At 39.8% G+C, this 26,246-nt stretch overlaps 3 protein-coding genes across 5 annotated transcripts; all 3 read left to right on the forward strand.

Annotated features, from left to right (window-relative positions):
• Positions 1–202: 202 nt before the first annotated feature.
• Positions 203–6,670, forward strand: rnf14 (ring finger protein 14). 2 transcript variants are annotated; one of them, XM_018691429.2, is made up of 9 exons: positions 203–367; positions 1,266–1,424; positions 2,077–2,207; positions 2,681–2,870; positions 3,181–3,557; positions 3,649–3,877; positions 4,166–4,338; positions 4,672–4,802; positions 4,901–6,670. In XM_018691429.2, the coding sequence occupies exons 2-9, from the start codon at positions 1,274–1,276 to the stop codon at positions 4,959–4,961; spliced, it is 1,443 nt and encodes a 480-aa protein (XP_018546945.1). In that variant the 5' UTR covers positions 203–367; positions 1,266–1,273; the 3' UTR covers positions 4,962–6,670. The 2 variants fall into 2 exon arrangements, with proteins under 2 accessions (XP_018546945.1, XP_018546946.1); XM_018691430.2 differs by having other exon boundaries at positions 290–367; positions 1,266–1,339.
• Positions 6,671–8,840: 2,170 nt separating this feature from the next.
• Positions 8,841–13,465, forward strand: endou2 (endonuclease, polyU-specific 2). The gene is made up of 6 exons (XM_018691433.2): positions 8,841–8,953; positions 9,489–9,594; positions 10,584–10,705; positions 11,044–11,156; positions 11,523–11,676; positions 13,105–13,465. Exons 1-6 carry the CDS (start codon positions 8,852–8,854, stop codon positions 13,357–13,359), a joined length of 852 nt encoding a protein of 283 aa, XP_018546949.1. The 5' UTR covers positions 8,841–8,851; the 3' UTR covers positions 13,360–13,465.
• A 1,110-nt stretch (positions 13,466–14,575) lies between these two features.
• Positions 14,576–23,106, forward strand: LOC108893424 (NEDD4 family-interacting protein 1-like). 2 transcript variants are annotated; one of them, XM_018691435.2, is made up of 8 exons: positions 14,576–14,771; positions 16,908–16,995; positions 18,058–18,188; positions 19,472–19,531; positions 20,122–20,209; positions 20,408–20,532; positions 20,838–20,904; positions 21,855–23,106. In XM_018691435.2, exons 1-8 carry the CDS (start codon positions 14,742–14,744, stop codon positions 21,956–21,958), a joined length of 693 nt encoding a protein of 230 aa, XP_018546951.1. In that variant the 5' UTR covers positions 14,576–14,741; the 3' UTR covers positions 21,959–23,106. The 2 variants fall into 2 exon arrangements, with proteins under 2 accessions (XP_018546951.1, XP_018546952.1); XM_018691436.2 differs by lacking the exon at positions 19,472–19,531 and having other exon boundaries at positions 14,577–14,771; positions 21,855–22,848.
• Positions 23,107–26,246: the final 3,140 nt, after the last annotated feature.

Genomic DNA, 26,246 nt, shown 5'->3' on the forward strand with positions numbered 1-26,246 from the left:
TACATACATGATATAAAGTACATGCATGCATGATACACATATTTTTATATTACCCATAAATCCGCTTAAAAATCATGGGGAAAAGTCGCTCCTGTAAATTAAGGATTTGACTGAAAATCGTCACGTTTAAAAAAATTCTTCAGTGTCACAGTTATTCATTGACAGTTATCAGTACGTCCCATAACAAAAATCCCCTTCCACCAGATGAGAAGTACAAATCGGGCTCCTTCTATGACGACTGGGTCGGGTCTGAGCTCTGATTGGACTGCTTTTCGTTTGTCAAACCTGGCAACACCGCTGCAAATTGCCTCCACAGCCATGACCCAGTCAGAGGGCAAGAGTCAGTAGTGTGTGGGTCGGTAAGAAGGTAAGAAACGTGTTATTTTCACTTTATTATCGTGTTAGCAGTAACTCAGCAGTAACAGAGAAGTGGCAGTGTTGGTTGCTGCGGCTGAGGAAAAGTTACAGCAGGGCCGAGCTCCGACTGTAGCCATAGCCGCTGTTTACATTAGCTAACATGCTAGTTAGCTTGAACGCTTTCCCTTAATGTTACCTACCTACTTCGCTAACTTAACTGTCCTCCTGGCGTGAAGTTTGCCAGCTCACCCTTGACCGCAACAGCACTCAACGTGATCTGAGAGACTGTTAAATTGTCAGTAAACGACGATCGCGTCTTACATGGATAAAGTTAACTTATGTTAGCTAGCGTGCTACCGCGTTAGCCCAGTGGCAGCGAAGGCTAACTGATGTTATGTCACAACGAAGCTACGTTAGTTACATGTACGTACACTTCGTTGTCAGGTTATTAAATACAGAACTACAGCTAAAGCAGTCTAAAACAGCAGTCCTGCAGTAAATCATATTTTCATAACAGTTGTAATGTTAAGTTTGTGTTGAAACTGATTTAGACAGGTGTTGATTCAACTTCATTGAAGGTTATAGTTTGCGGTGCTGTTGCAAGGTATTGCGTTATACAAACAGAGTATTGTTTTGTTTACTCCACTTACATCAGTGAGGTTGGGCTAAATGGTAGAAACGGTATGGTCCACTTTTACGAGTGTCTCCAGGTTAATATTTAGCCAACATTTGATCTAAAAATCAATGTATGAAAGTGTGTTACAAATGTACAAATGTCAAATGCTGCTTTTGTTTTTGTGCTGATACAATAAGCTACAGCTCTCTGGTAGTCTGGTAGTTGTAGTTAGTTGCTATGGCTGCACTTTTATAACAGTGGATCTATGTCGCGTGTGTTATTGTTATTGCAGGAATGTAAATGTCTGAGGACAAGGAAGCCCAGGAGGATGAGCTGCTTGCTTTAGCAAGTATCTATGATGAGGAGGTATTCCGCAGAGCAGACTCGGCACAGGGGGGAGAGATCCAACTCTGTCTGGAGCTTCCTCCTGATTTCAAAATTGTTGTTAAAGGTAGAGCTGTCAGGGAAGCTGTGTAAAAAGCCATAAAAGCAAGGCCTACAACTCATTCACAGCTTGTTTTGCAGTAGTGATTTAAGTCTGCAATGTGCAGTACTGTGCAAAAGTTTCAGTCATATTAGATGTTCATATTCTTATCCATCACGCAGTACCATTTAGGAGTTGCTGGTTGGTCACACATTCATTCGGTAGCATGACAATGACCCCAAGCACATAGCCACAGTCAAAAAGAACTACCTTCAGCCACAAGAAGAGCAAGGAGTTCTGCAGCAGATGGTCTGCTCAACACAACATCATGGACTCAGCGTGGGATACATGAAGACACTGAGACAGCGTAAAACCACAGAAGAACTGTGGCAAGTTTTCCAGGATGTTTGGAACAACCTTCCTGCCAAGTAGTTTGAAAAACTGTACACAAGTGTGTCAAGGAGAGTTAATGCTGTTCTAAAGGCAAAGGGTGCACTTTATGTGAAGTTAATTGATAAATAAAAACTGTTCATGGCCTCCTCATTTTAGGCACTTTTAATATCTGAAACTTTTACACAGTACTGTAGATGATTTTCATAAAGTTCCTCTGTCCTAATCTTGCAATTTGTTTGACACGCTCTAATGAGGAATGTAATGATATCTCCTCTGTCTGTTGCAGGAGAGAAGCAAACAGATTATAATGTCTGCTTCTTACCTCCTTTGGTGCTCAACTTTGAGCTTCCTGCAGACTATCCATCCACATCTGCACCAATCTTCACCGTCAGCTCTAAATGGATGACGAGAGCACAGGTGAGAATTGGCCTGAATATTGAGTGACAATTTGACCCCCCACCCCTTCTCCATCATCTGTTTTTGTGAAAAAGACTTTCTGAGGACAGGAGACCGTTGAGGGTAGGAAACGTGGAGGTGGTCAAAGTAATTTTTTCAGGCAGCTGTGATTGCTGTAATTCTTTAAGATTTTCTCTGTGGTTCATTTCTGCTGACGTCAGGAGAGCATCGCCATGCATTTATTTCCTTTGTGGCAGCAAAAGGTGTTACATGAGCCATACAAAATTCCAGCTGGTTAAACTGGACTAACGCACAACTTTAATGTCTGACAGATTCACAAAAGACTCCATATAAATGGACTTGAAAACACACACTAGCCAAGCAACATGAAGGCTACAAACACACAATACCACATTTTTTGTGGATGACTGTTAATTACTGTGTGCATTATTCTCAATACCTGCTCCCTGCTGTTTTCCATTTTACCCCCTCAGATGAGCTTTGTCTGCAGACGCCTGGATGAGTTGTGGGAAGAGAACCAAGGCTGTGTGATTCTTTTCACATGGATCCAGTTCCTCAAAGAAGAAGCCCTGGACTTTCTGGGCATCAAGTCTCCTCTTGAAGTGATCAGGGGAGGAAGTAAGGCAGGTAGTGAACGCAGGAAAATGGACCCCGCAGCCACAGGTACAGTATGTGCTTTGTTACATGAATGAAGGTGTGGGTACATCTGCATTAGCTAATATAAGGAGCAAATTATATGTAAAAATTGATCACGTTATATTTTGTAATCTCATTTCATTTAGAGTTAAGCTGAAAGGAGAAGTAGGTCAGCACAAGGACATTTATGCTCTTCCACTTTTCTCTTACTACTGTTGTCCTGTGAATTGTGATACTACTAAGTTTGCTTAGTTTTACAAAAATAGAAATGTATGTAAAACACCATTGTTTTGGTTATTTTTTGGGATTCACTGTTACATTTGCCCATTATGTTCAGCTCTGACGCAGTGTGGGAGTCACTCTGAAAATGCTGAGGACAAGAAAAGAGAAGTGAAGAAGGAGAAGTCTGAACCGCTGACTTCTCAACTGGACCCGCGGGCCATCCTGCTGATGGACCCGCGTGTCGACCTCCTACCTCAGCTCCTGGACTTTGATGAGGTGCAGCGCCAGAGGGTGTTCGATGGCAAGGTGTTCTGCTGTGGGATCTGCTTTGTGGAGAAGCTGGGCTCAGACTGCCTCTGCTTTAAGGAGTGCCAGCACGTCTACTGCAAGGCCTGTATGACTGAATACTTCCAGATCCAAATACGGGACGGCAACGTTCAGTGCCTTAATTGCCCTGAGCCCAAATGTACCTCCATAGCCACACCACTGCAGGTAAGAGAGCTGTACAGTAGATTGAGTGTGTTTGTGTGTGTGTATCTTTTTGTAGTTCAGAAGTCACTTTACAGTTGTTGTCTTCTTTCAGGTGAAGCAGCTGGTGGATGAGGAGCTGTTTGCCCGTTATGACCGTTTACTGCTCCAGTCCACTCTGGACCTCATGGCCGACGTGGTCTACTGTCCCCGCCAGCACTGTGGCACCGCTGTTATGGTGGAGCCAGACACAACCATGGGCATTTGCTCGGCCTGCCAGTATGCTTTTTGCACATTGTGCAAGTTGGGCTATCATGGTCTTTCCCACTGTAAAATCAATGCAGGTAATGTTACTGGGAATACAGTCACTTGGTTTTCAAGGGTTACAACAAAAAGTGTAGTTAGTAGTTATTTTGTTAAGTGTTCTATAGTGGTGGAGGTTAATGGTTGGTTTTGAATGCTAAGCATGCATCATGAAGTTTCTTGTGGCGTCGAAACATTGTGAATAATAATAATTTTAGGTGCTGTAATGGTCAAATATACCAACAAAGGAATGGTTAAGCTTTTAAAGAGGAATCAGTTACTACCACATTTTACCAGGTTATAACCCTGCTTTCTGTCTTGTGCCACAGATGAATTGCGTAACCTCAAAGATGAGTACCTGTCAGCCACGGCTGAGGGGAAAAAGTTCATGGAGCAGCGCTATGGGAAGAGGGTGATCCAGAAAGCAGTGGAAGAGTCCTTTAGCAGAGACTGGCTCAATGAGAACTGCAAATGCTGCCCTCGCTGTGGAACTAATATACAGGTCCGGCTCCCCCTGCTGGTAACAGTGCATTAGAACAGGCTTTGAACGTTATCATTAGGGATCCGTGTTTACTGCCATCAGTTTTAGATATGAAATAAACAGAGCATAACACAAATATAACTGTAACCTGTGTTTGATGCACAGCTCAGTTCAAAGTAGCCCTTAGCTTTTCCAGAAGCCATGTTTAGTACCTCTGTTAAACTGCACTAACTCTCTCTAAATTGTTATAACCTATTCTGAACTGTAGCTAATATTCAGTCCCAGAATATGTCAGTTACTACTCATGTTTGCTGAGTCCTCTCCCTCTGATGCCTTGTCTCTGTGTCCCTCTAGAAAGTGGATGGCTGTAACAAGATGACCTGTACCTCGTGTAAACAATACTTCTGTTGGCTGTGCCTGGGCCTCCTCAGCAGAGTCAACCCATACAGTCACTTTAACAACCCACACTCGCCCTGTTACAACCAGTGAGTGATTTGTTTCTTTTTTCAGCCATTTAGTCACTGACACTTCCTGTCTATCTGTAAAGACAGTGGTTGAACGTGTCCTTTCCTTCTTGTTGCAGACTCTTCCACGGTGTGGATCTTGATGAAGAAGATGCCTTCTGGAGTGATGAGGAGGACTGACACCAGATCAGTGCTTTCGCAGCTGTATGCTCCATTTGAATGCACTTTAACTCACTTAACCATCACTTCACCTATGGCACACATTATGTCTGGATTAGCACAAGGGTGCCCCTACAGCCATTTGCATCGGTACCATCATTTATGTTGCATCTTGGGTATAAAACATTCAAAGCCTGGATCAAAATTGTTCATCTTTACTTAATATATGACAGATGTCAGAAGTATTTAGTCAAGAATAGCAAGAACAATTTTAGCTTTTTTTCCCGAAGAGAGAAAGCTGTGGTAATTCTGGTAATCTTAGAAATTCAATTCACTCTTTTGGGTATAACCGTCAAGGATAGACACACAGAGTTGTGGTTAGCGACCATACAGTATTTCTTTCAGACCCTTTAAATATGACAGTGTCATAGGGCTGAACTTTTAATTCAAGACTAATCGGTTGGATTTCTCTTTATTTTACTGTAGATTATGTCCACAGATCTACTTTCACTCTCCTTAATTGGACATACATCTCATCTTGCAGGCTTACAACCCAGGAGCCACTGACTAAGCTCAGTGTGGTAAATTGCGTTTGCTTTTAAACAGCTATCGAACTACCCCCTGTGAGTGTTACAGGGAAAAAGAAGGATGCTGCGTTTGTTCTTCTTTGTCATATTTAATACCCTGCTCGCTCTATAAAGTATCTACCCTCTGGCTAGCTTTTTGTCACTTGTCAAAATGATGACACAGCTAACTTCTTCAGTCAAACTTCAAGGTGTAAGTGAATGTTATGATCTAACCACCACTCTTATACAAACACAATGATACATGATTAAAGCAATGGAGGGAAACTGGGGTTTCATCACCCAGACAAAATGCCAAGACAGAGTTAGTTTTTTTTCTTCCTTTTTTCAGGCTTTGGTTGACTACCAGAGTGGGGAAACACATTTCCCTCAGACAGACACTATGTGCTATGTAGAGAGGTCATCTTTTCCTGGGATGCTTTTTTTTTTCTCAACTGAAAATTGTGTTTAGATTTACAGAAACATGTTTTTGCACACCCTGTGATGAAAGTCAGGTGGTTGGAAAGAGGACTTTAATGAGATCGGTTGTGGGGAATAGGTTTTTTTTTACTTTTTTTTTTTTTTTTAAGAGTCGCATGTATTTGTCCATACAGAATGTAATATTGAGGCTGCAGTTATTCATGACAGTAGGTCCTCTGAATGGGTCACTGAGATTGTGTGTGTTGGAAAGTCATTTAGGGATTGTGGGGTTAAAAGGAATTTTTTGAGGAATGATTTTGACTAGATTTATTTACAACCTCCTTTGTACAACTGTTCTTTTAATTTTGCCAAATATTAGTGTCAAAGAGAGGCCACAGAACCTTGATAATGTCTAGATACAAAAATAATTTTGTATAATGTTAACTTTTTTTCTTTTTTTTTCAAATTCAAAAGGACTATCTCATGCAAGCAGTTCTGTTTGAAATTGAACCCTGCATCAAATCAGTTCTTTTTCAACACTGGATCATTTGCTCCTCACTGTTCAAAAGTACAGAATACTTTGAGAACTGATGCTGGTCTGGACTGGAAAAGGACAATCTGTGGTTCAGTCTTGAATTGCATATGGATTCACTTTCCCATAGAAAAAAATGTTTGAGTACAGGACCTGCAGATTCCTGTCAAGATGCATTCAGCATACTGTTCCTCAAAATAAATGTTACCAGTTAACATGTTGGCTGTTTTACTCTCTGGATCTGAATCTGAAAAATGCTCCTTTGGTGCTAGCACAGCTCTTCTGCTCTCACTGTGGGTATAGATGCTATTTAGCAAGCTTAACACACTTCAAATAAAGGTTGACGGTAGTAATTGGGCTCTGAGGTTTTTACTAGAAAAGCTTGTGAAATGGTAAAAACAATATTGGACAACAAATTCACACTTGACTGTGATTACGAAGCAGAAAAATATGAGACTCCATTAAAAAGAGTTACAAGAAAGGTGTTAAAAAATGGAAACTGGATTCACAGAAGTGACTAATGGTAACTGTCAAATTAGTTACATTGTGTTTCATGCCTGGAAGAAAAAACAGTGAAAGATCTATGTTAAGATCTCATAGAAAGAACAGCACTAATTAATCTAGTAATCTACAGTCTGTCAGCCAAAATAGTGGATGTAACAATGTCAGTTAAGTTGCTATTGAACCATACTGAAAGACCACATGTAGGCTTTGCATATAACATTACTATAATTTCACCCAGGTTTTTCCACAGTTTGGTGACTACTGGTTACATTAACAGTGATCTTGTTCCAGTCATGCAGAGGTTCACTTTTCCTGTGTATCGCAGTTTTTTCACCTGCAGAGAGTTGGTATTGTGTCTTAAACAAACGCACAAATACACTGCTGACTCATCCACGTATTAAACCTGTATGAGTCAGCAGGGGGTGGGGGATAAGGGGTGAATTAGAGCACCAAGACTTAGGAGTTCCACTTCCTATGCACTGCTGTAAAATGATGATATGTAAATGTTTATTTTCACACAAATAATACATTATTTATGTAAGAAAAGGAAAACCCTGCTCTTTTAATGGTTGTGTAAAGATGGCCGTCAGTGCAAAAAGTTTAAAAATACAATTATTAATGAATGTATGCATATATAAAACTCTTTTCTGTTTGATTAAAAAACACTTGGTCTCTGTAGCGCTTTAAGTATTCTCTCCTTTACAACATCTTGTTACCTGAAACATGACCCACATTTACCGTGTAATCCAGAGGTTATGCTGTGACAGAGAGAAACAATGAAATACTAAAGAAACAAAGAGCCCACGTTTTAGCCTGAGATTGAAAAGAGACGACAACATGGTGTAATCCCTTTGGCTAGAGTTGCTGACAGGGGATAACCCTTTAAAATGGCCCCTCTCTCCTGTCCTGTCCCATCCCCTGCCTCGTGCTCTCTGTTCTCCCCCGCCAGCCCCTGCCTGTCTTTCTCCAATACACACTGACTGACAGGACCGGCTCGACTGTTACTATGCCCCTAAAGACACCTGCTCTCACAAACACAGGAGAGTGGCACCAGCAGCACCTGACCAGCGCTGAGGAACTTCACTGACCCTTTTTAACCACCACCGTTTCCACCTCACTGAGCCATAGAAACGGGACGAGGCTAGACTTTTTACCAAGTGAAAAGGTCAGTGGATTTTGATGTGGTTCCATGATGGGGGGGCCCCGAGTGGCTTGGATGGCGATGATGAAGTTCCCAGATCTCACTGTTATGGATGTGTGGTCTGTTGTCTGTGCTGTTTTTTTTGTGTGTGTGTTTGGAATGCAGTGGTGGCTGTGGTGTGCTGGTGCACAAGTGTCAAGTTGGATGGATAAACTCTGCCTGGATGTGGAGCATGTTGTGTTTTTACAGTATTTCGGACTGTCGTAGGCCTATGTTAACTTGTATCTATTATACTTGTATCAGGGAACAAGTGTGTGATGTTTGAGATCTCTTGGTAGACGTGACTGTGGAGTTTATAATAAAATAAAAATATTTTTTATAATCTCTATGTACAATATAACAACATGACAGATTCAGTTAATTACATTTACAAAATTTTGTCCACAGGGTGTCAATATAACCTAATATAATCTCAAAAGAGAGTAAAGTGGACAGTAAGAACTAAGTAAGCTACTATTCGTCTTGTAGTATTAACTTTGTAAAATGTCACAACTGTTATAATGAGTGCAAATATGTTATATCAAATTTTCATTGAGAAACCCTTACATTTTTAGCCAAGGTAAAGTGAAAACCTAGCAGACACTTCTTTTAACTTTTTCCTCTCTCTCCTGTTAGACAAGTGTTACTGTGAGACTAAACAATCCACAGCTCATCCACTGCGGGGCCAAGAACAAGAGCGAGCAGTCATATCATGATTGAGAGTGACAGAGAGCTGTCGGCCATGGTGCAGGAGCTATGGGACAATGATATCAACAGACTCAAGCCTGGAAAAGATTACAGGATCTCTCTGCAGGTGCACCAAACACACACATGACTTAAGACATATTATTATTTGCAGTTGCTGCCTACATGTTTGACCTTTAACATCCCATGTGGTCCTTAAACACATCTGCAGTTGATGTATAGTTAGTGATCTTTACTTTAAAGGCCTTATCTTGGTTTTATGTGCCATCTTATCACATGCAACTTCAATAAACAGCCACAACACTCATTTTAAGATATTAATATAGAACCTCTAAGTGACAGGAAACAATGGAGATTACAGGAAATCTGCCATCTCCAATTAGGTGGCAGAACCATTTTATGGTTTCTGGAGAGTATATATTTTGCTCCATTTTTATATTTTAATTGGTTTAGTTGTAGTCAGTGGCAACATACATTTTGAGAAATTAGCTCTGACTGAGTGCATAATGTCATTGGAGGCACACAAGAAGATCATCTGTTGAACAGTGATTTATGATCTTTATGGAAAAACAGAGAGCAGTGAGCCTACATAACCTATTTGCACAAATCCGATTTGAAAGTTTGTTTTGCTCTCCGTGCTGTAGGGCAAAGCTGGAGACAGCATGGCCATCAACGACAACAATGATGGGGCTGGATATCCTCTTTTTACATTTGTCGACGAGAACATTTTCAAAAAGGAGACGTTTTTAGGTAAGTGTGTGAAGATAGAGGAATGTTTAGAGTTGTTTTTCTAACACAATCATTTGACTGTGTTTTAGCCCAGAGTGAGCTATATTTCTTTTGTGTTTTCCCCTTATGTCTGAGGGATGAAGCAACCTCCAACTGTTTATTTCTGAATGTGGCACTCGTCTGTGGCTGCCTCTTATGCAACTGCACTGCCAAAAAATGTTTGAATTGACATGATCTCTTCACACATTCCACTGCCCCATTTGCTAGTCTGATGCCCCCCCCCCCGTCTCCTCCCTTCAGAGTACAGCTTTTTCACCAACTCATAATCTCCTTATGACAAACGGTGGCACATTGCGTAACCACAGAGCAGACAGAGTTCACTGTGCTGGATGCAGAAAGATGCTCCAACTACAACTATAGGCATTTCATTCAAGTCTTCCCCTGCATGATATCTGCTGAGGCACACGTCGCTCTGATGATTCTTGTCACACATTCATGTTGTGCAGCTTGTTAGAGAAAGCAGCGCCTTCATACAGAGCTCCATAGAGAACTGAGTTATGTAACAGTTGGTATTAAGAGGTCAGTCTGAGGCTGATGTCCCACTGAAAAAAAGGAGAATTCCTCCCTCTCTGCTATTTTTGTACTTAGTTTGTCCACAGTCTCTAGCAACTTGCGTCACTGTCCACTGACCTGGTTAAACAGCAGGTGCCTTCTTTTCATGAACTGCAACAATGATTGTACTCTTGAATCCAGGCTTTTCAAAATAAAGTGTCAGGTGTGTGCCAAAATCAACAGTCACATTAATAGAAAAACTAACAACATGCTGATTAAAAAAATAAGTAAAACAGGCTCTAAAAATGCAAAAAGAATATTCCATGCATAAAACTGTGATCTAATGTCTCTAATTCTAGAGACATAAAAAGGTTGTCAGACAAAAATTGTTTATTATTTATTGTCCCAGACTGGTCAAAATCACTTTTTTTGAGGAATGTCTGTGTTTGTTTCTGCAGCCTTTATCTCCCTGTTGGATAACTACGAGAGTGACGCTGGTGAGCCAGAAATTGTAACCCCTGAGGAGGTGGCAGAGAACCACAAGTTCCTGGACTCCATCATTCAGACTCCGACTATGAAGGTACCTGTGGAGACTTTGGGAAATAAACTTGTCTTATTTTCCTGTGCCTCATAAAGGTCCATTTCTACTAAAGAATTAATGAGAACTAATCAGAAGTTCCTCAGTTGTTAAATAGTCATACAATACATTTAAACTGACTCTCACAAAGACTGAATTGTTACTTTTATTACTCATAACTCTATTAGATTGGGTCTGGTTCATTTTCTGAATGGTTTTTCATATTATCCTTTAGGTGTAAGCCTAATATACTGTCTCATAAACATCTAATAGTGGCATCAGTGAATGAAAACAACCGCAGAACAAGATCCGAAACCAGTTTTGTCCTTGTTTGTTTGCAGATAGCCCATAAATACCTGGTAGAGAAGCACCTCTCTCCAGAGGATGAGACCCAGTTCAAGGAGCAGCTGTACAGGATCTGGTTTGAGCTTTATGCGAGGAGAGGGTCCAGCAGGTGGGTGGATTCTGGCACAGTGCCTAAATGTACACTAACTTCACCGGTGGAATCTGGCGCTCTTATAGTAACTGACTGTGAGAAAGTGGCTCTGTGTAACACGTGCCAGTGAGCATTGCTCTGAATGGAACATATTGTCAGCGAGGATGTTTTTTTGTAGCATGTTCAGTATGGAGACAGCCAATTAACACCTTATCGGGGTGTGACCACGAGCTGGTGAAATGACACTTTTTAAAAATCTGTTTCTTCATGTATTAACAAGTACCACAGGACAAATTACTGACAATATACATACAGTATGTTAGCACAACAACATATCAGCAAATGTGTAAGTGGTGTGATGTTCTCCTCTCTGCCCCCCACTAGGCCAGACTCCTCAGGGTTTGAACATGTGTTTGTTGGGGAAACGAGAGGAGGGCGGACTGTAATCGGCTTTCACAACTGGATCCAGCTCTACCTACAAGAGAAGCTGGGACACATTGATTACAAAGGCTACAGCGTCAATGCAAATTCACCCCAGGTATACTGTTATTGTGTGTTTCTGGCTATATTATACATATATGTATATATATGTATATATATATGTATATAATGTGTGTGAGAAAGACTGTTGACTGTTTTCTGTCTCTTCTTTGATCCTCCAGTGTTCCTTACAACAGCTAAATTTGTAATTTTCCACTAACACAAGCATCCATAGTTGACATATCACTCTTCCTTTTTTTCTCACTTTTTCTATTCACCCACGTTGTCTTGCACTCTTATCTTGCTCTCATCGTCCTTCTTGCGCATTGATGAGAAAGCTCACATCCTGCTACGGTCATGTTATGGTCTCTCACCTCCTTTTGGGCCTGTGGGTCGGTTAAATCTTTGAATTGTAGGATATATGCCAGGTCATCTGTGTATGCCCCATGCTTACGATGAGGGGCAGGAGTTATAGACGTCTTAGTAAACTACAAACTTAGTTGAATTATCTGCACTTAATTTTTTTATGTGAAGTCTTTATTGAGTATAGCCAGGTTTGTGTTCACTCTTTGAGGTGAGTTTACACACATTTCATTTAAAAAGGTCTTCTATTTTTGCATATCCTGTTTTTCATAAGTGTCACAGATCCCCCATGTAGTTTCCAAGTATTATGCTGCATACTCCATGTCAACATATTTTCATAGAACACTGGATCTAAGGAACTCGATTATGTTCAAATCATTGGATGGCTGAGTTCACCAGCAGGGCAGTCTTACCAGAAGTTGTGTATCTCTTCCAGTTAAGTCTTCATGGATGCCCATTAACTGAGTAGACTTATGAAAAAGTCATAAAAGTCATAAAAAAAACTATGGGATTAAGTAATAAATATGAGATGCTAAGTCAAAAGTATGAGATAAGTTAAAGATTTTGACCTGCTAAGTCAAAATTGTGGGACAAAAAGTAAAAATCATGAGATGGTAAGTCAAAAGTTTAATTTACTCATGAATTACTATGGGATACTAACTCAAAATTATGAGATCCATAGTCAAAAGCTTGATTTAAGTCAAAATTCTGACTGATACTATCTCAGAAATTGTAATTACAATTTTTAATCTTTTTTTTTCTTGGCAAAAATGGGCTTCTATACAGTATTTCCATGCTCAGGTAGTGCATTTAAGTAGTTTTCTATTTTTCCTCATTTCTCTAAGTCTAATTTGTAGTGTCATTTTCAGCACCTGTTCATACTATTTTCATATTTTCTTTATAACAACTGATAATGACTTGCTGACGCTGTAAACGGCACAAGCCTGTTTCAGCCTCACATTTTCCTCCCTGTCTCCTCTCTTCATGCTGATGAGACCAAGCCCACAGCTGCTATTGTCAAACAGTCCTACTCGTCTCTCCATCTGTCACCATCCTCTCCTCGTCCTCCTCCTCTCTTTCATTGCTTGCCATTTGTTTGGTTTTTCTTTTTCTCTCCCTGCAGCCAGACGAGAACAAACACATCCTGGCACTACAGTTCAGCTGGAAGAACGGTATAAAACCCAAGGGCAGCATCTTCATCGGTGTCAGTCCCGAGTTCGAGTTTGCCCTCTACACTCTCTGTTTCCTCACCTCGCCCAATGAGCGTGTCAAAGTCCAGTTCAGTTTCTACGATGTGGAGATTGTTTGCCACCACTACAACCAAAAGCACATAGGCACCACTTACCCTGTGCTCCTCAGGTACCAGAACCCTGAGTAACCTGACTAGGTGTCAAATTGAGATATAAAACCTCTTCAACACTTAAGCTTGCATCCAAAGTGTCATAGGTATTGTTGTTGCCTTTTTATTTTAGATAAAGATACAATAAAACCTTACAAGACCCACTTGCATTTCTCTGTTTTTGTTGCCCACTCTGAAAAAAATGTATGATGAGTCTGAAGATGGGTACTGATGTCAGTCAGTGTCAGTTCAGATGGAGTCTCCCAGGCACAAACAATAAAATACACCTATCTCTAATATTTGTGCAGTTATTTCCCCACCTAGTCTGTGTCTGCAAATTGATAAGAGTAGTAGCAAGTATGAGTGGCAGCTTCATAACATAGTTAAGCTGTCATTCTAATTGATGATGGAGTTGTCCAGTGGCCCGTGTCCAGTTCACAGGCATCCTCAAGTCAGAGAGCTGAAAAGCAGAACAATTTTATTATTATTATTTTTATTATTTTAAATTGTCCTAGCAGATAAAGTAAATGAGAAAAAAATACTTTACCCGATTATCTTCGGGTTACAGCTCATTTTTACTTTGTCTTATTTTAATTTTCCTGGCTGAAGCTGTGTCTTAACATTTAAGATTAACATTTGTACTAATCATCATGGTTGTTTCACTTAATTTCAAAAGGGGGCAGTGCAGGGTTTGTTGTGGCCAATGACGTCAATCGCTCGGAAAGCAAGAGCTGCGTCACGCTAACGGAAATAAGTCGGAACTTGGTAGGTATTGTTTTCAAAATAAAAGCACAAGAAATGAGCGGTTCCTCATGACAACGAAAATACAACAAAGTTATAACAATGGAGCCTGCGCATTACTTTATTGGAAAAACCCCAGTAAAGTGTTAATAACGTTGTATCTGTCTAAAAAATTAGTCTATTAGACTAGTGTTTGAGGCACAAATGTTACAAGGTCATTTTTTTCAGTAGCCACTGTCAAATTGGTGTGGTAGAAACGTCTTCAATTAATAAGGTGTGCTCGCATCAAAGTTATTATTTTTTTAAATTCTGTGAAACAGGATAAAGTTGGTAAACTGGGTTCAGCTAAATCTAGCCTACCTCAACAGAACAGTCAGTTTTTTTTTCTCTCTCCTTTTTTATTTTAGCGTTTTTAATGATAGTGTTTTTCCAATAAGGTAATACAGGTGCAGCACTCCTCCTCAGTATGGATAATATTTGAAAAAGCAAACAGGAAGCCTAGTGTTTTATGTTGACTTCTTACTATAGCTTGACAGTAGTGTGAGCAGTCGAGGGAGAAGCAGCTGTTCATTGTGGCGAGGACTGAGTTTACAGTTTGTACTGTTATATAATTTCGTGTTTGCTGGGTTTTGTCGGCGGCGTGTTTCTCCTGTCGTTGTTTAGGAGCCGTTCAAACCGGAATGGCCGAACCGAGCGCCAGATATCAGCAGGTACGACAAAGCGGTAGCGAGCCAACACGTTAAAGATTTAACATCACGCGTTAATAAAGCTGATTAAGGAAGCCGTACAGGTGTGTCGCTTTGGGTTGGTGGCACCCTGCTAAACATGACGGTTTCCTTTTCGGGGAAGCGGAGTGTCAATATTGGTGTCAATTAGGTCAGTGATGTTGCCGTGAACCTCGTTATTTTCATCTGCAGATGTTAGCATGCTAGCTACACTGACGCTAACGACATCGTGCTGGCTAGCTTTTCAGTTGTTCACATACTAAATGATAAATTGAATGTGAATATGAACTTGAGTGTCTGTTCGGGCGTTTTCTGATTGTGAGCGTTTAGCTAGTGATGAATTGTGCTAGCAAACGCTTTTAAAAACCCTTTGTGTATAATAATGTCGGTGCCCACTAGTTAAATAAAAGTAATAAAAACTATGTGTGAAAATACTCTGTTACAAGTAAAAACCATTTATTCAGAGTATCGATAGTGAAAGTACTGAAGAATGCTCTCGTTCAGTGTGTTATATCACTGGATTAATGTTACTGGTGCGTTAATGTGTAAGTGGTGTTTTTTTTTACTGTTGTGGCTGGTTGTTGTTATAACTACTTTATGTTCTTTTGGCCAGTCCCATCTTTAACAGTGCACAAGCCCCAGGTTTATAGAGATAATTCTGGCTATAACTGGGACCCCAAAACCAGGTTCCTAAAACAAATCTAAGTGTATTTCATCTGTCTGTTTTTAATGAATCAGTCTGTATCTTGTAACAAGAAGTGTGAAGCATGTCACTGAACGAGTACAAATTAGAAATGAAATTTATCACTGCTGTTAAATGTTAATGTCTAGAGAGCACATGACCAGCAGCAGTGGGTGTGTTTGTTGGTCATCTAGCTTAACTGCCAAATCTGCCAGCTGACCTGCTTACTGGGGCAGACAGTCTTTATTATAAGCCTACTCATGTGGTTGATTGCAGTAATAATTAATGTGCAGACGCATTAGAGACAGCTCTGGTAGAAAGCCAGTTAAGTTCTGTGGCTGATTAGAAATGTGGCTGTCTAAAAACCTGTTTGGCAACACATAAACACACTATCAAACTTGACTAAGAGGTGAGTGCCTAAAACGGCTTCAGGAGAGGAGTGTACAAATGGGTAGTTAGTGCTTTATCCAAGGGAATGAACCTTCTTGATTATTTCCTGTAAAGTTTTCTGAAAAGTACTACTTTATTTAGTGCTTCTTGAAGAGGAACAAGTTCCTGGGGTTGGGTCATGCACAGTGTTTATTTTGAACTTCCTTTATTTTAACCCAACCAAATATTAAATTCATTCAGAACGTTGAAACATGCCCACAGTCAGATTCAATATCTTTGTATGTTCAGGTGAGAACAGGACTCATACGGTTACAGTAGCAAGTAATTAAGATTAATTACTTGAAAGTGTACTAGTTGTCAGTCACCATTGTCCCCATTTTCCTGTAATGTAATCCTATGAGTTTACAGCTGGATATAAGTTCCTTTGTAGCAAACTATGGGACCTGTAAAATAAAGTATTAACCTTACCAAAGGAAAATGAAGGTGTTGTTAATTAGCTTGTAATTTACACCTCTTTAAGCCCACTGGTGCAGACTGTTACTTGGTATTCAGTACCACCTCAGTGACCTTCCCAGGAAACAGACAGTAGGTGTTAATTGACAAAAAGTGCTTGGTTTTTAAATTCTTGTTTAGCTGAGTCAGGAGTAAGAAGTAGCTGAGTCTGGCTTGTTCTGTGTTTGAAGTGACTGACCAAACTGTGGTCAGGGCTTTTTTTTTAATTGATTGAGCTGCTAATTTGTTTCCTGCTTTTAATGAGCTATAGAGTGAGAAACATGTTGTGGCTTCCTTTTAATTTTCTTCTTCTTCTTGTTCATGTGTACTTGAGAACCTTTTTTGATGTATGGACAGTTTCCATTCCCCTTCTCTGGTCAACTGATGCTTCATGTGCAACTTCATTTAGGGTGTTACAGTGTCATTTAACTCCAGACAGGCAGTGTGAAAGTTCTTGGGGATCTAAAATTATCTATTTAAAATAAGAGGCAGCTAGTGCTGACACATATGCTAGTAACCTTAAATAAATGGGGAAGTGGTTTTCTTACCTCCCGCAGTTGCCCAATGAGGAGGACCCAGAAGAGAGTCCACAGGTAGCAGCTGATGCTCCACCACCGTACAGCAGCATCGCAGTGGACAATGCTGGTAAGACCATGACTCATCCAGATGTTTCAATGGTGCTGAGGTCATATGTAATGGTGGCACACTGGGGAATCATATTTGTGTCTGGTTGCACAGAGACAACCTGAGGAAACATGACTGTTTTATAGCTCCAGAAGGATAAATAAATAACTCAGTAATGTGCACCCTATGTGGACCTCATAATTGTATTGATTACTCCAATTCCTAATTAACCAGTTCCAATTTAATTTTATCAATATAATTTTGTCAATTTATTGGTTAGTCAATCAACAGAAAGTTAATGATTATTCTGTTCTGATAACCACATAATTATTTTAGTCATGTTTGAAGCCTAGAAAGCAGCCTAGAAACTTTTTCTGGTTCCAACTTAATATGTATTTTCATTATATAGACAAAATGATCAGAGAGAACACAATCAGCAGATTAATTGATAACAAAAATAATTGCTAGTTCTAAGTTATATTAACACTGTTGGGGCTGTCAAACATTTGGTCTGTGAACTATATCAGAGTTTGCATAAACGGCACTGTTGGTGTAATCTAACAAACTCTATGAGGTTGTTTTGTTGTCAGTGGTGATTAGTAGGAAACTGTGGCTAATAATTCTCCATTTGTCAAGTGTGTTTCCGCCTCACACTTCACAGGCTGACTTTATGTGAACACATTAGATCACATTAAACACTGGCTTTAGTTTTATCATTGAAAATATCACAACACTAAAATCAGTTCTAAGGTTGTGGCTGAAAGGTGAATATATACTCTGTGTATGTATATATGTATAGATGAACAGGACATAAGCAGGGCAGAACATCACTACCTACACTAACTATGGCCGAAATTCTAAAACATAAAATTTAATCAACACATCTGTGCCAAAAAAACATTAACACTGTAGATATCATAAAAGTAAACTTTATGGCAGAACAGTTGAATTGGACCTGATTAAGTGGCCACTGAGTGTAAATATGTAACGTAGTTACTAAACAGCTATCTGTCAATTTGAAATAGACTTTGTATTGGAAAGACTGCTGTCTTTGTGTTTGTTACCAAGCTGTTTCTTCTTCAGCCTACTTTGACTACAAAGAAGACTGTGTTTTCCCCAAGCCTCCATCATACAACGTAGCAACTACGCTACCATCCTATGATGAAGCAGAAAGAAGCAAAGCTGAGACTACTGTTCCCCTGGTAACCGGAAGAGTGAGTGTCTCACTTTTTTTTCCTATACGTCTGTGATAACATTCACTGTGTATATAAACACTCACTGTAGCTTGTGCTCAAAGGTTTCTTATGTTCTCTGCAAGGCAGGAAGTGCTAAGCATGCCACCACAAAAAGTTCTGTTGTGTACTTCACTTATCTGATTGTGACTCTTTGTCTTTCCTGCATGAACTGATGGTTTGAACACCTGTGGATTCTCAGAGGTTGAGAAAAACCTCTGTCATCACTCATATTAAAGGCGATTTTGCACGTAATAAGCACAGTCTATGTCACAGTGCCAGGTGTTTTGTTAAATGCTTCAGTTTCCCAGCACCACTGTGTGCACAATGCACTGACTAGAAAATTACAGAATAAAATAGGGTGTCTGTAGGTAAAATCACTGAACTCAGTCAATAAATAACTGTAGGCCTCATTGTTGCTTATAGTTGTACATCATGCTTTAACTGGTAAAAACATGAAAGGGGTATTAAATTGAGTTCTATGTGGTAAAATCGGTACTGATTACATGTTTTGTACAGATATTGAACCAGATATGTAGCTAACGTTAGCCACATAAACAAATATTTCCAGTGGCACACTAATTATTTTTTGTTTGGCTAGCTAGTGAGACTGCTAGTTAGTAGCAGTGTTGGATAGGCACTCTGAAAATGGTTATGAAATACCTTAGGATTTATCTCTCTATCAGCTGTTCATGTTTTAGTTTCCCATTGAGCCATATTACTAAAGAGCCATCTTTACTGATATCTTTTAAAAATTGCATTAGGTAATGTTTGTTGATATATTGTATTTGAAATTAGACACATTAACAGTTGCCAAAGCTTTAATGACACAGTTGTGCTAGCAAACATTTGTGTTCTTAATTTTGTGTTATTAAAATCTCTATTTGGGAACTGTTTCCTCTCCAGTAATTGTGTAGTTGACCTTTTATTTACAAAAGGCAGTGCACACCTCATCCTGTACAGCATGCCAATAACTCCTAACCTCCCATGTGCAGGCTTGCCAGATACAGCTCATGCACAAATGCCATCTCTCTGTTAGAAGCAGCAGAGAGTCATACATGCTTTGCAGCAGACTTGTCCTGAAAACTGCAGTTTCTGTTAGAGTTGAATCGTGAAACAAAACCATCTTATCTTGCTGGAAAATGACAGCTAATCTCTGACCTCTAGTGGTCACTGTGATGCATTGCACCTTACTGCATGTGGGGCCACCCTGTTTGATTGCTGGTGTTGTGTTTCTCTGCCACTCACTGCCTTGCGCTCAGCAGCAGCCTCAGCACAGGGAACGCCTGGAGACTTTTGATGATGTAATTCGCAGTTCACTGGAGGTAACTGGGAGGGATGGGAGGAGAGTGTATGATGAGAGGAAGTGTATTTGGTTTGGTGTGTGAAGACACAGATGTACCTACAGTGTTTATGTATTCAGTACCCCACCTTTCTTGTATGTTTGTGTATATATATATATATATATATAGTGCTAGCTAGTGCTTAGCTGATAGATATACAAAATCAAGAGATTGTATTTGACTGACTCCAGACCTTTGGGTAAAGTGACAGTGATAGTCATTATCACTTGCTGTGTTGTGATGTTTCTGTGGTTGTTTGTGTTGTATTTACTGTCTGTTGCCAGCAGAGCTTGGTTTCCCCTAGCAGGTGCTTGCCCATGCTTAACCACGTTCACTTTGATCTCGATCACTGTGTTGTAGTGGCACAATTTTATATACATCATTGTAAATTGGTTAAAATAAGACAAACTTTATCAAATAGATAAAGATTGTAGATACTTTCAAATTAATTAAAGGTAAAGCCCTGGAAAGCTTTGCTAATTCCTTGCTTGACTGTGGAAAGACTGTTTGAGTGCTTAAATAGCTCACTTTTCTGTTTTTGTTTTTCCCCTCTCTTGCTTCCTCCATCACAGGATGAAGACTTTGTGACCAGAGATGACTTTGAGGATGCTGATCAGCTGAGGATAGGAAACGACGGCATCTTCATGCTCACTTTCTTCAGTTAGTCACCCAATCTCCTCTGTTTTTCTCTCTCGCATTTCACATGTTGTTTTTATCTCCAGCTTGTCTGTTCTCTTCCAACATTTGCGCAGAAATGTCTCCCTCTTTGAGCCGCAAATTAGTAAAATTATATTTCCTGCCTTTTCATGTTTTTTTTTTTAATGATGACATGTCTAACACCCTCTCTTTTCCTTCCAGTGGCATTCCTCTTCAATTGGATTGGTTTCTTCCTGTCTTTCTGTCTGACCACCTCTGCAGCTGGCCGCTATGGAGCCATCTCAGGCTTTGGCCTCTCCCTCATCAAATGGATCCTCATAGTGCGGGTATGAGCCCCCCCACCCCCAAACACACACACACACACACATTACACACCACACATACAAACACATAAAATGTGGTTTTATGTACACACAAACAACTCAAAAGCCCCAAACACCACTCTGGTATTTTAATGTTGTGTCTGTAGTGGTTGGCTTGTTGGCACTGTGCTGTATCCTCAAAGATTTTTTTCTTAAGAACTCTGCCGCTCTCTTCATTCACTTTTAAAATGCAGGACTCATTTGAGTGAAACCAGCGCAGGCCATACTTATTCTAACCATTCATTTCTGTCGTTCTGTTGGGTTTCTAGTTCTCCACATACTTCCCTGGTTACTTTGATGGACAGTACTGGCTGTGGTGGGTGTTCCTGGTGTTGGGTAAGTAGCCAACCTCTGCATTTAAATGAATCAAACAGGGAATCAAATGGTTCTGTTTTGCTTGTGAGACTCTCTGGAACTCCATTGTAACAGTGTTGAGGCATCATATGTTGTGTATATATACTGTGTTTATAGAACAGTTTCAGTGATATAACAGACATATAAGCTAGCGACTAGCTTTTCAACATAGTGGAGCATTTTGTAAGTTTTTTTGTAAGGAGCCAGATATGTCCTGCAGGAGGTAGTGAAAACCAAACAGAGCTAAAAGGGATTTGTTGGGTGGACAGAAACATAAATGCTAATGTTGCTCTGTATCTGGTGGACATGTAATTAGAGAACTGTTTGCTTACACGTGTACCTTATCAAATTTATAATGTTGCAACAGGTCAGTGTTTTGTTTACAGTTGATTGAATTCCCTCCAAATGGCTGAGAAATCGGTTAATGGAGGTTTAGCAGTGCTGTTGGTTTTATTTGATCAGTTTTATTAATTTCAACTTAATGTTTGTCCTCAACAGTCTTGTATAAATTTTTATCAAAGAGACAGATATTTTATAATGTAGTTGATCTTTTGTAATGTTGATTCAAGTGGGTGAGCTTCATGTCCCTGACAGTCTTTCTTAACCTCAGACTATTTTTGTGTTGTGTGTTCTGTTGTGTGTCCTGGTTATTACTCATTCATTCACATGTTGCCAAACCAGTTCACTGAGTTCAGTTCATATCAGCCAGATGTGACTCTGTTTACTCTGTATTTGGGTGTGAGCGGTTCAAAACTCCTGTATGTATTATTCTTGGACTTCAGTTGGTATGACCAGTTATGCATTTTTCTTTTTCTTATATTCCTTTTATTTGGGTTTATAATTTCAATCTAAAAACCCAGTCAGAGTGCCAGTGTGTGTTTGTTACCTAGTCAGTACTGTCAGTCTCATGGTCCCATTTTTTTCTTCTTCAGGCTTTTTGCTCTTCTTGCGAGGATTCATCAACTACGCCAGAATTCGCAAGATGGCTGACACTTTCTCCACCCTGCCCCGCACCCGAGTCCTCTTTATCTACTGAGCCTGCAAACCCTCAGTGTCCATCATTTTCTTTCTCTCTCTCTCTTTCAGTAAGGCATACTGTCTGGCTTTATTCAATCAAAACAGCAGAAAGGATTTTTTTCCCCCTCCTCTTGACACAATTTGGACAATACAACTCTTGTCCCATTTTGGTGTAAAATAGTGAACACAGAGAAATCTGTAAAACCCTTCAGTTGTTAGTGGTGAACTGTCAAGTGCTATTTGCAGTTATGAAGTGTGTGATGTATAAATTAATGCCTTATTTACTATTTTACTGTTGGTAGCAGCAGCATGCACTGTCCTCCTGTTTAGCCACCAGAGGGCAGGCTTGTTTTTGTTATTTTTTCCACTAGTCTTCAATCTGATGAAACCATTTGTCTAGAAAAAGGTGGTCTTCAGCCCAAGGGCCAGGGGGTAGTTTTGGGGAAACAGGTTGATTTTCACTATGCTAAATACTGTATATCAATTTAATGTGTTTTTAACCTTTCTGACAAACACTTTTTGCTCCTTGTGAAATAGTATATAATTCAGGTAATATAAGGCTAAAAAGGGAAAATCATTCATTCTTGGGGTTCTGGGGCTAAAAAAGGTTGAGGACCACTTGTGTAGAAGATCAGCCCCCCCCAAGCATCTTTTTCTTGTGTATTTGTCTATGCACTCAGTGTAATCAGGAATGCTTTTTCCCTATTGACCATACATGTATTTCATTAGTGGGTTAAAGGTGCAGGAGATGTATGTCCAGGTTTAGCCAGGAGCAGAACTTCTGGGGTATGCTGGGGGTCACTGCCTTGCTCAAGGGCACAGTGATAAAGATGGAATAAGTTGATAGTCTGTCACTGGATTTATATGTGCAATCGGACGACTTTGGTCAAATAAATGATTTCAACGCTCTGTCTTAGTCACTGGCACCCAATTGGTTTCCAAGGAGAAAAAACTATTTTGTCGATGTGATTTGGAGACCTTGACCTGAGAAGATTAAGGAATATTTTTATTCAGAGCAGAGACTTTTATTTTCTTTGACATAAGTGAAATATTAAGAGTTGTTTTTATTTTTAACCTCATTCTAGTGGAAGTGGAATGGTTATTTTTATTGTTATCATATTAAGTACCTGGCTTGGAAAATGTTTGGAATTAAACTGTAAAAGTACATTTTGGTGCTATACAATTGATCACAGTTCCTGTGAAAATATCTCATTATGTGTTAGTTATTCACGTTGTAGGATACCACTTCTTCTGTCTGTCATATAAACTAAGAGTTGAAGATTTATTGAACATATTCATTGACATATAAACATTTCAGTCCAGTTATTCCAGAGTAGTTCTATGTCCAACATGCCTAAATAGAACAGTATCATGAAGTTTGCAAAATAATTTTCTGTCGATGAGTAGTAAGTAGTTTTAGACTTTGATCAAGTTAAATTTGAATTCAACCTGATTATCTTACCCGATCTTACTTAGATAAAAACATAATCTACCATGTTCAGTATTTTAAGGTGTGGCTGGTGTGTGGAGGCTTTTGAAAGGTTAAAACCAGCCACAGGGAGTGGAAGCCTTGCTGACCACGATGTTCAGTTACTGACATGAGACGTACTTTTAGCCATGCTAATTTTAACACACGAGACGTGCGTGTGTGTGCGTGCATGCACGCAAGAATCAAGATGATTTACTGGTGGTGGCTAATTATACATGTCAGCAGTGTTTTTCCTTGCAGTTGGAGCAGGAAGTAAAGGTCACCCCACCTGGAAGACATGTCACACCAGCTCAGACAGTCTTTGGTTTCACTGGAAACTTTTACTGTCACAGTGTGTCACATCATCATCTTGCAGGCCTCCCCTGATCGTAGCTGGATATTGGCCTCAAGTGGTGCTCAGTTGATGTGATATTGGCTCCATTCAGTTCATCTTTCACAGTTCACAGGGGTAAAATGTCACTCTCAATTCACTGAAATGATTATTTTACAGCATATGAATGTGAACTGTTCCCAAGAGCAGAATGGAGAAGTCAGGCAAATCAGATTTTCATGCAGTTTAAAATTCTAAAGGCGTGCTTAGCCCTTTGGCAGGAACTGTTTACAGGGAACATTAATTGTAAAAACTCATGCCACGAGGTCCATACTTTATTAGTATTTAGTATTTTAGTATTATTTAGATCATTAGAGATTTGATGAAAGGAAACTCTGAATCTGACAGCTTTACTGCAGACTGAAAAGCAACTGTTGACTGTTGGTTGACATTTTTAGTAAATATTTCTCTCGTGAAGTATAGATTTTGCCTTTTGTGTGTTTGTGCGATTCTACCACTGGAACTTCTTGAAAATCGGATTTCCTGAAGTCTTTTTTTCTTCTGCAGTGTGCCTTTGGAAAAACAGAAACAGCTGTTGGTCAGAATTTACAGATGTTCAGTAGCTCTGGGCTGAAAATGTGAACTCTGAACTGTCTAAGCTTTAGAAAACTCATTACTTGGATATTTTAGAATAGCCTCTCGTTCATTTCTTATGTTTTACACAGCACAAATAGCCCATAAAAGTGGGAGAAAGAGAAAGACAAGTATGGCAAAGGTCATATGCCAGACCGTCAACACCAGTCCACTGAACCACCACGTCACCAGATGACCTTGGATAAACAAACTTCATTTTGCCAGGTGCAGATGGGTTTAACCGCTGACAGTCTTTCAGCTGTAAATTCTGGCAAAGCACACAAACAACAAAATTCCTTATCGTCCACATCTTAGACAAATTCTGCCTCAGTCCACTTGAATCCCTCTGTAACGTCATTCCTCCTCTGCTCCAGCAGGGTCACCCAGTGCAGGTGTTCTTGTTATCCAGATGTCATTCATAAAACAACTCCATTGTGCCAAGAGCTGTCTGTGTCTTGTCAGCTGCCCCCGATTTACAGAGATCGAAGTATTTCTTGGAGTAATTGATGGGAAATATGTGTGCTTGCCAAGTGCTTGCCTGCACTGCTTGCATGTTTTAGCTATCAAAAGATAAGAGGAGAGTTTTTTGATTTAGAGAACCTAGGAGTAAGCCATATTTCTCAAAAAAACAAAAAAAAAAAACATGCTTAACTTTTCTGGCTTCTGTTAGACTTGAATTTACAATAGCTGATAAAGTCATATGATTTGTTTAGGGCAAAAAGCCTGAACAAGACACTAATTATCAAGCTGTTTTTACCTATAAAAATCAGAACTAGTGCCAGCCTGTACAACACCAGGCCACTGGAACTGAAACAGCTAAATGGAATTCAGTCATCATTAATTTTATTGGTTACATCTGTGCTTTTCCAACTTGCCTTTTGATGATTATTTCCCTTTCAGTGATACGAGAAGAATTATTCATTTTTTAGCAAAGGTACTAGGCCTGTGCAAATTTTTGCTATCACAACAGAGCCAAAGTTAGCATTAGTAACTGTTAGCTTAGTTGCCCTCGTTACGTTTACAACACAAGACGTTACAATACGTCCTCTAGGCAGCGCTACTTCTTCATCCTCTCATGGCCTGGGAGCAGACCAGACGCTACAGTGAGTTACTACCGCAAAGTGATGTCACGAGACGGGTTCGGCCAAAGCTAGTTATTAATGCGCTAAATAGTAGAAGAAAATAAGTGAAAGAAACAGAAGCAAATCAAGAGTTAACACTAGCGATACTTTCCACGCTTGGAGACAGCTCGTGGCGGGTAGAGGAATGAACTCGCACGTTCCCTCTAGACTTGTAAGTAAACGGCTACTAATGCTAACACTTAACTAGCTAGCACCTTTGAATCTTGTTTAGACTAGTTCCCGACATTTCGGGAAGTAGACGTATTCACTTCTTGCTGAGCGTTAAATGAGTAGATTAATACCATTGCTGTGTCTGTGTTACATATCAACCCGCCGCAAGCTGGTTAGCTTAGCTCAAAAACCATAAGCAGCTAGCATGGCTCTGTGTTGAGCTACGACCAATTATAATTTTTACACTTTGGTTAAAGTATGAATTAAACTAACAAGATATATTGCATTAATTTGTGAGCTCTAGAGGTGCTGGAAGTTGTATTTAGTCATCTTTGAACAGAACCAGCTGTTTCCCCAGTTTCCAGTATTTTTACCAAGCTAAAGCTAACCAGCTATGTTTCAGATGTGATTGTGGCATCTGTGTAGTTGCCAAATCCTTGAACTACTCTTAATTAAGGGTGTGGTGAGTGGCACCATATTGGCCATATTGAGCAGTTGCCATATCTTAAACTACTGCTTCTATGGTTTTTTTAAAAAAGGAAAAAGACAAGGAAAAAAAGGAGGATGAATAAAGACAGGATAC

Source organism: Lates calcarifer, linkage group LG20 (genome assembly GCF_001640805.2).
Source record: "Lates calcarifer isolate ASB-BC8 linkage group LG20, TLL_Latcal_v3, whole genome shotgun sequence".
Taxonomy (NCBI): Eukaryota; Metazoa; Chordata; class Actinopteri; family Centropomidae; genus Lates; species Lates calcarifer.

Bases quoted from the DNA above. Each gene is read 5' to 3' on its own strand.
- rnf14 (XM_018691429.2), top strand. From the start codon at position 1,274: ATGTCTGAGGACAAGGAAGCCCAGGAGGATGAGCTGCTTGCTTTAGCA. The intron at 2,208-2,680 runs GTGAGAATTGGC...TTACCCCCTCAG, and splicing joins AATGGATGACGAGAGCACAG to ATGAGCTTTGTCTGCAGACG. The intron at 3,878-4,165 runs GTAATGTTACTG...CTTGTGCCACAG, and splicing joins CCACTGTAAAATCAATGCAG to ATGAATTGCGTAACCTCAAA.
- endou2 (XM_018691433.2), top strand. From the start codon at position 8,852: ATGATTGAGAGTGACAGAGAGCTGTCGGCCATGGTGCAGGAGCTATGG. The intron at 10,706-11,043 runs GTACCTGTGGAG...GTTTGTTTGCAG, and splicing joins TTCAGACTCCGACTATGAAG to ATAGCCCATAAATACCTGGT. The intron at 11,157-11,522 runs GTGGGTGGATTC...GCCCCCCACTAG, and splicing joins GCGAGGAGAGGGTCCAGCAG to GCCAGACTCCTCAGGGTTTG.
- LOC108893424 (XM_018691435.2), top strand. From the start codon at position 14,742: ATGGCCGAACCGAGCGCCAGATATCAGCAG. The intron at 20,533-20,837 runs GTATGAGCCCCC...TTGGGTTTCTAG, and splicing joins AATGGATCCTCATAGTGCGG to TTCTCCACATACTTCCCTGG. The intron at 20,905-21,854 runs GTAAGTAGCCAA...TTTCTTCTTCAG, and splicing joins GTGGGTGTTCCTGGTGTTGG to GCTTTTTGCTCTTCTTGCGA.